We start from the raw sequence: 9,138 nt of genomic DNA, 5'->3' as shown, positions 1-9,138 counted from the left end.
AGAGAGAGAGAGAGAGAGAGAGAGAGAGAGAGAGAGAGAGAGAGAGAGAGAGAGAGATCGTACCCACTCATTTATTTAAAGCAACTTGCAGGAAGAAAATCTCTAACTTCTACACTTATTTTTGCCTTCCAAGGTACAATTTCAAGTAACGCTTCAGGTGTCAATATGCGATCAACAGATATTTGGAATCCTTGGAATGTTCCTAACACTTTGTCAACTGTCAAACACGTCTTCAGTTGTACAAGTCCCATGCCTGTGTTATCTGATAGATGTCGGTTGATGCCAGTCAGCAGTCTACGTCTTACTCTGCTTTAATGGATCGGTGAGCTGATGTTTCAGATCTAGTTTGCCTTTAAAGCCTATATCAGCACTAAAGATCATCGCTCATCACCCTCAGCACTTTCTGTAAGTAATGAACAGACTAACATCATTACGCATTCCTTTATGAGATTGAATACCAATGTAAATGTCATTGAAAAAAATGGATAATAAATGAACGAGCAGGAGTTGAACAACTGTGTTATACCAGACTGATTTTAACTTAAACTTTGAGACAGGTTAGTGTCAGCCATCACCCAGCTCAGAAACGTATACGCACACATGGAGTTTACAACACACTGACCAGGTGGAGAAAATATCGGAAGAGGTGAAAAGGAAAAAATCGTAAAAGCATCTCATACCTGGCACTTAACCGTCTATGGCATTATTACGGCCCATATCGCACATGGGTGAGTCACTGGTTGCAGTCGCCCTCCTGTGGCGTCTGTTTGATTACACCAGTAGCGTGACGTCATGCCCAGTACACCCAGCTATGAAAAAAACACATGACATGCTTTAAAATCATTACATTTTATGTAAATATGTTTATTTATTTAATTTCTGACATGTTATTTTAATAATATGATGGAATAACTCTTATTTGTGTTTTATCAAATAAAAAAATAACAATTTTACCTTAAACTTTAAATGCGCTTGCGTTACTGTTTCATACAGTGTCTCTTATTTAGGAATTAAAATACAATGTGTTTTTCGAGGGGAAAGGAGGCAGAGTGGAGAGATATCTAGCAATAATCGTTACGATGCAGATACGATGCGGTGCTTCTGCATGTGCGTGTCTCTAAATGGAGAGAGATATAGGAGAGAGAGAGAGAGAGAGAGAGAGAGAGAGAGAGAGAGAGAGAGAGAGAGAGAGTGGGGGGGAGGGAGTGTTTGGCAGGCACTCGTGCCCCCCTCATCTCTGCGTGCACGACTCTCGCCTCCGCAGTGCACTGCTGGACAGCGCTGAGTGCGGAATACAGGACAGCACTAGACAGTGCAGGACAGCACAGGAGCGCATCAGCGAACGCCGGCCGAAGGGACGCGCTTCCGTATAGTCCCGAAGTCCCAAACACCAGCTATGCACAACAGCATTACCCACATGGACCTAATATGAACTGTTGGATGGCTGTTCTGCGCTTCATGACTCACACTTACAGATATACAGTTTGAGAAGGAAGGACATTATCAGCCATGGACACCTTGGTGTGGATCTTGGTTTGTGGAGCGGTAAGTGTTTGCAATAGAGTTTAGGTTTAATGCGCATAGCTTGTGTGTGAAGTGAGTGGATAGGTGAACAGACATATGGTGAACCGGTTCAGCTTTCGTGATGCTCCGTTTCTGCTTATGCGCATCTGAAGTGCGCCTGCGGATATAACTGAACTTGTTTGTTGTCGTTCTGTGGTTGTGATGACTAATCTCAGCTGGCCGGTTTCTGGAGAACAGGTGTCAGACTCGTTTTTCTTTACTATTTTAGTTTTAGTCTTTTTAAATACAACTCCGTGAATGATTAAAATCAATATAAGATTATTGGCAAGAACAGACTGGGTAGGCAACTGTAAACAACTTGCCAAGTTATAAGCGAGATGTCACATAAATGGGTCTTGTGGTTTTGTTGAATTTGACGGCTTGCTGAATATCTCCCACAATTTTGTAAATTTTATTATAGATTTATTGTGCGTGTTTGTTTTATTTTCATGCTCAGATGCATTTTTTCCTCAGCAAAAAATATATAGGCTTTTTGTATTAGTGACACGTGACAAATATCACTTAGAAATAACAATAAAGTATAAACAATTATAATATGATGTTCTTTCAAGGCTACGTTCCGGGCAATTTGACTTATTAAGATAGCGCTAATACTAACTACCCCACTATTACTATAAAGTAATTGGTGTTTTAACTTCTCACGACACTTTTTGTAAGTGATGCGTCTGATGCGTAGCCAGGAAAAACTCAAAGTGCGCGCGGATGTGACCCTCGGGGTCCCCTACCTCGAGCCCTGCGTGACCCGCACCACCTCCAGTCTCTAGTAACACCGACCAAATCAATTTAAGCGTGCGCACGCTCTTGACTAAACACAATTACACCGTGACCTCTTTTCAGTGATCTGATTTGCAAAATGGCAAACGGTGCCTGCAATTGAGTTTGATCCAGGTGCAGAGAGTCAGTGAAGGATCTCCAGCAGTACTCAGCAGACGCGCAATCCTGCGTAATCTGACAGATGCGCGCTGGCACTGCCTTCCTGAAGAACGTTACGTGAGATCTGGCGGGGACAAAACCGGCCCTATTGGTGTTGAAAAAGGCGATGGCTTGTCTAGACTTGATGTTTCTCAGTATTCAAGCTCGTATACGCTACTGTTTGTGTTTGTGTGCGTCCTAAGCACTTGAGGTGTGTTAATTTGACGGTGAACCTGATAGGGTGCATTACAGACAGGTGCAAGTCACTCAGCACAGTATGATAAGGTTTGTTGCAGATTGTTCTCTCTCTCTCTCACACACACACACACACATGTTGGGTTTCCATGTTTTATGGGGACATTCCATAGACGCAATGGTTTTTATACTGTACAAACTGTATATCATATTCCCTACCCTTAACCCACCCTCTAAACCTAACAATCACTCAAAACTGTCTGCTCTTTTACATTTTCAAAAAAGTTAATTCTGTATGATTTATAAGCTTGTTTCCTCATGGGGACAAAAAAATGTCCCCTCAAGGACAAGGGTTTTGGATATTGCCATCTTTGTGGGGACATTTTGTCCCCATACCGCAGGGTTTACCCTTCCCACACACACACACACACACACGCACGCACGCACACACACACACACACGCACGCACGCACGCACGCATGCACGCACGCACGCACGCACGCACGCACGCACACACTCTTACCCTTTCCTCAGATGTGTTAAGCATTGGGCATGCTCATACTAGAGAGTCCATTAAAGCCTGCCAAGTTAACTCGGTGGCACGCTTACTCAAGCGAATGCAAAATGAGAGAGAAAAAGGAAGACATCTACAGTTTAAGAGAGAGAGAGAGAGAGAGAGAGAGAGAGAGAGAGAGAGAGAGAGAGAGAGTAAATGAGGGGGCGAGTTGGCCACTGCACCAGTGCATCTGTTTCTGAATGAGTACGAGTAAGGATGTGGATGAAGGGAGGGTAGAATGGGGTGCGTGAAGGGCAAAGAGTGTGTGTGTTTGTGGTTGGGGCGATAGGTCAGGAAGGTCAACCTGTCTAAATTGTTTGTAATTGTAAATAAAGGAATATTGTCATATTGCTTCTATCAAAGGATGTGTGTGTGAAAGAGAGAGAGTGTTTGCTAATTCATTAATGAATGCAAGGAGAAAAATGTGCAGGGAGTTTAATTAGTTTGTGTTTGCGTTTTTGTGTGTGCGTGTGTGTGTGCTTGTTTTTGAATGTGTCTTTTGAAACACTCAGGAATCCACAGGTTAATGAATGAATCTGTGTTGCTTTTCAAAGCAATATAAGAGAGAAATGGTTTTACAAGGCCCACTCATTTCTCAATACAGCATAACAGTAGGGTAATAAAAGTTAAAAATCCTATTTATTTTCTTCAAAGAGAAATATATATTTTTTTAGTGATAGCAATTTTTTAATATTAATGAACATTATAAAAACAATCCATAGGTAAAAAATTTAGAAACCAAGTGCTGTAGCACTCTATAAAACCTTTCAATTGCATATCAACGCTGTATGTGGCCATGTGACCAGACTGAACCAATCGACAGAAAGAGAGAGAAGAACAGCAGTAGTAAATTAACACAAAGTGAAGGCTGCATCCTCACTAATGAGACTCAAAGTCCTCTTAAACACATGCGCACCGCTCTCCAGAGCCCAGAAATTGCCATAAACACCTGTGTTACAGTGCCTGTGTGTGCCTGGTGGGTAAGGATGTTTATAACCCCCTGGGTTATTATAAATAGTGGACAAACAGAGCAGGACCCGTGGAGAGGCAGCACATATGCACATATGCATCGTGGAAGAGTGTGTGTGTGAGATCACGGTATAGGGCTAATAGCTGTCTTGGGTATGAAGGGTCTGCGGAAGACCACGTTTTTTGAGACCTCGACGTGTGAATTATGTGTAATCGTACCCGTGACAGTACAAGCGAAACAGCTGGACATACAATAGACATATGTATACTTCCAACCACCCGGCTCATCTTGCTTAACACACCCCAGCTTTTGGCCACACCACTGAAACGCAATCAGCCCAATATGGTGTGACGCAGCTGTTAGCAGACTGTAGCCCATGTGCATCAAACATGTAGAAGCAGTTCATGGACTACGAGATGAGGTTAGCCTAGCCGGAATCATTAAGATGTAACATGCATTATGCAAATGATTGTTTCATGTTCCTTATTTGTGCTGGAAGAAATTAGGCTTAACTGGATTTGCACTTCATGAAGGAAATACCAAGTAAAATGCATCAATATAAATGCCAATCTGATGATGAATCAATTACAATTTAAATTCTTAAAATTCTATTAATGTAAGTTTCACCGAAAAATGAAAATTCTTTCATGAATTACTCAGTCTCCAGTTGTTCCAAATCGGTATGAAGCTCTTTGTTTGGTTGAACACAAAGAAAGATATTTGGAAGAATGTTAGCCACTGACAGTTCTGAGGCACCATTGACTACCACAGTAGGAAACATCACTGTGTAATTTTATTTGATCTGTTGAACACAAAATGAGGATTTAGGAAAGCAAACAGTTCTGGGGCACTTGTCATTGTATCTTCTATGGTAGTCATGCGTTGAAATGTTTAAAAGAGATGCCCAATCAATGCCCATAAAGTTAGCAAAACATCCGTTTTTATCATAGTGCTTGCAAAAAGTAGATACACATTTTCAAAAAGATGATGAATATCAATGCATTTTACGAGGTTATGAGCATGTCATTTCTTTCTCTCTCTGTAGCTGGGGCTGGTGTTTAGCTCTAAACTGGAGCGAGCTGTGGAAGCTGTGGAAGACTTGTGTGAATCGGGCCAATACACTAAGAGTGGTGAGTGCTGTATCCAGTGTCCGCCAGGAGAGGGAGTGAGCAGAGAGTGCGGGGCCAAACAGACTGAATGTGGTCAATGCCTGGACAGTGAGTACAGTCTTGAATACACATGGCCATTTCAACGTATATGCACGCACGCAACTATACAATCTTCACATTGTCAATTGCTTACTTAACATATACTTAACATATTATTGCATTTTTTCACAAACACAATAATGCCTACATTTTGGCTACACACACTATTGCCCGGTTTCACAGACAAGGCTTAAGGCTAATCCCAGACTAAAATGAATGTTTGAGCAGTCTTAACTGAACATAACTCACCTTAAAACATCTTTAAGTATTTCAGCGCCATTGTTTTGTGTCAAGATGCACACCAGTAATGTTTTTTACTAGGGCATTTTAATAAAAATAGCTTAAATATCCTAATTTAACTAAGGGTTAGTCCGGGCTTAAACTAAACCCTGTCTTTGGAACCGGGCCTATATAGACTAAAATAACAGCCTTCAAGCTGAGAGTAATTACACAACTAGTCAGATATGGTGTAGAAGCTGCTGTTTGTGTGTGTGCATTTGATGCCTAAATTGGTGCCAAATGTTCTCATATCACATTCATAATCTACTGTATGAGGGGGTTATGCTGAAAACCAGACAGAGAGAAACAGACAGAAACGAAAAAGGACAGATGGATCCACACAGTGGTGCATAATATTGCATTTAAAAAGTACAAAGGTATCAAATACCACGGTATGATTTCTCCATTTGGGAAATTTCAATATCTTACCAGGACGGCAGCGTGCTGAGGCCATTCTCGCATTGAAGTTCTGGCAACAATTGAACTAACGAAGCACAGCCATTAAAACAAGAATGAAGAATACAAAAAAGGAAATTTCATTGACGGTCAGAAACGACACGTCACACTGTCATTCTGTAGCAGTTCTGTTTTTAAGGTGCAACGTTTCCAAAACTGGCTCTATCCTACTTTCTGCTCTCAGTAAGAGAAACGAGTGAGTCCTTCACAAGCTTTGAGGAGCACTTAGAACAACATGCCTGAAATAGAGGACGTCTTATATTTCAGGATGGGACACTTTACATCAATAACTTAACGGCGCTTTTTTTGGGATATAAATATCAGTGACGGTGAATATTACAAGAGTATCTGTATTCGTTTTAAGGGCAACAACAACAACAACAACAAAAAGAGCTTTCTGTTTATGGATAGACAGGGACACATTTTGTGACCTTTGTGAGTCTGTCCTATTTCACGCAGTGTGGTGAAGACACACACAGCTTTTTCATGCATGCTCATCCCCTCATCCTCTACACAGCCTAGACACAAGCATACATCAGCAACTACTGAAATATTTAGTTGTCCATTTCTTCTCTCTTCCCCCTCTCTGTCTCTCTCTCTCACACACATACTCATATGGCAGTGTGTGACACAAACATCTCACAATCTTGAATAGTGTCACAGCCGCCATTTCATTACCAGTAATCCCGCCATCTCTGTCTTACTCGCTAGCTTGATAGTAACTCACAAGCAATGCCGACAGCAGAACCCTAACCATTGAGTCCCATTGTATGACATGTGGGTCAATCTCAAGAAATTCGTCAAAATAATGTTTTGTCATATTTCATATTAGAGTCATTTTTAATTTGACTAAAATGTGATAAAAAATGTATTTCAGTAAACAAATTCAAGAGGAAATTAAAAAATGATGGTAATGATTCATTGGGATGATTCATTTGTTGGGATAAAATCATGAGATGAATGATTAAATTAAAATGCAAATGTGGAGAGTACTAGAATTACTTAAAAAACCCCGAATGGTCTTAAAATACACCTATTTTTTCTTCCTGTAATGTCAACTAAAATTAGATCAGATGTGAATATGTTTCCGTGGAATCTGCTTTCTTGAATCTATTACAAATCATTTTAGAGTTAAGATATACACGTAGAATGCAGAATATATGTACAGGATGGATTGCAGAAGTATGCTGATCCGGAATCAGTCAGAGTGTTGTTTTACACAGCGTTGACTAATGACCGATGATGAGCATTTGGGATATAACAGCACTAGATAATGATGCATTTAAGCACAGGCAATATCAGATGATCTGACCCATCCAGACAGAGACTAATACAGCCTTTAAAGAGTGAAAGTGTGTGTGTGTGAGAGAGAGAGAGAGAGAGAGAGAGAGAGAGAGAGAGAGAGAGAGATTGGTTAATGCTATACACTGAACTTTTAAGCAGAACTCTGAGCTGGAGCCATAGCTGGTTTTTATTAGTCTTTGTGGTCATTCTACGTTTCCATGCTGCTTTGATTTGTTATTTTATTAGTATGACTGTTTCTTTAATATTACCAGTAAAGAACAACTAGGTTGTAAAAACCGTGCAGAAATGCTGATATGGTTGTGGAAACAGATAAATATGATGCATTAGGCAATGGACGTTACTCGTTCGTTCGGTTCCTTTACAGAATAAAAAAAAAATACTGGCAAACATCCACCGTTACAATACAATTCTCCAGGAAGTGACAGCCAAGCAGAAAACCGGCTCAGAATAAAAAGAAACATTTGTGCGGCTGGCTGATTTGTCAGTTATTTCGAAGGGACTTTGCCTGCCCAGTAAAACCTTGTTTACACTATCAGCAGTTTTATCTCTAGAGGTCACCAGGTCAATGTGCTGTTGGTTGGTGGGACGCACAACGGATCGTACAGAAAATCTGATAGAACAAGATGTTTGCCAGTAAAAATAAGATCTCGAAAAGGAATTAAAAAAATGTAATGCAGCGCATAATCATGTACTAAATAAAATGAATAATCAAAGCATAAATCAAACTCACTCAAAATGGTTTTCCATGCATCATTTTTCAAAAAACAACCCTGTATTAGAGCAAAACCAAACAATACCAAACTGAAATCACGGAAGAAAATTCACATGGCTTTGAATGACATGAGAGCGGTTGAACTGTTTCTTTAAGACAGACCACATAAGGCAGCTTGAGGTTTTTCGTTTACCCTCCTGACGAAAACAATCGCCTGTGTTCAAACTAAAACAAGCTATTTGTTATTTGTGTACATGTAAATTAGTGTGTGTGCGGGTGGGCGCTCGCAGTTGTTGTAGTTTGTGTCGCGCTATATGTGCGTGTTTATAATCAGTACAGGGACGAGTTCAGGTGAATGCGTCTGATCGCTCGGTCACTTCACGGGCGAATGCATGCGCTCCGTATCAATGTCACAACTGTTTTTGCTCACTACAAAGAGAACATGTTTAAAGTAAACGCAAACGAGAAGGAAAAACTAAACACAAAGACGATTGCAATGTAATGAAAGTAAATGAAATGTTAGATCTGACAGTGAGCGTTCCATTTGTTCCCACCTTAAGAACAGCCAATAAAATAAACACAAATGTCAAAAATGTTCAAATAGCCGCCTACCACATATTCTTCAACATATACATCATATGGTAAATCATTTGATTAATCTTTAAAACTATAATTCTACCTGAAATGTGTTCATTTAGCGAAAGGCATTCAGTAACATCAAAACATCAACTAAATATTTTGTCTAGACTGGCTGGCTGATTTTAGTTCCTCTAATTGCAAAACAATGATCTGAGATAAAAACTATGAGAAAATATCAGGATACATAACCTGCATTTCACCAAAAGGCAATAAAACGGATATTTCTTTAGCTATTTTGCCTAACCATAGTTAGCTGATAAATATCCACAGCAAAAAGAGGTCATATCCATCCATTAATAATTAATGAAGGAGAAACAGGATG

General features: G+C 40.2%; 1 protein-coding gene and 1 long non-coding RNA gene across 2 annotated transcripts in view; one reads left to right on the top strand and one right to left on the bottom strand.

The window, feature by feature from the left end:
• The window catches only part of LOC130562072 (uncharacterized), a 10,814-nt gene extending 10,056 nt beyond the window's left edge, over positions 1 to 758 (bottom strand). Inside the window, exon 1 of the long non-coding RNA XR_008963893.1 lies at positions 681 to 758. This is a non-coding gene — a long non-coding RNA (uncharacterized LOC130562072). The remainder of the gene's footprint in view (positions 1 to 680) is intronic.
• A 435-nt stretch (positions 759 to 1,193) lies between these two features.
• Positions 1,194 to 9,138, top strand: part of ngfra (nerve growth factor receptor a (TNFR superfamily, member 16)) — a 30,421-nt gene continuing 22,476 nt past the window's right edge. The window contains exons 1-2 of the mRNA XM_057346827.1: positions 1,194 to 1,545; positions 5,263 to 5,434. Of these exons, the coding sequence (XP_057202810.1) occupies positions 1,510 to 1,545; positions 5,263 to 5,434 (208 nt within the window). The 5' untranslated portion in view covers positions 1,194 to 1,509. The remainder of the gene's footprint in view (positions 1,546 to 5,262; positions 5,435 to 9,138) is intronic.

Source organism: Triplophysa rosa, linkage group LG11 (genome assembly GCF_024868665.1).
Source record: "Triplophysa rosa linkage group LG11, Trosa_1v2, whole genome shotgun sequence".
Lineage (NCBI taxonomy): Eukaryota > Metazoa > Chordata > Actinopteri > Cypriniformes > Nemacheilidae > Triplophysa > Triplophysa rosa.
This window is presented reverse-complemented; position numbering and strand designations above follow the sequence as displayed.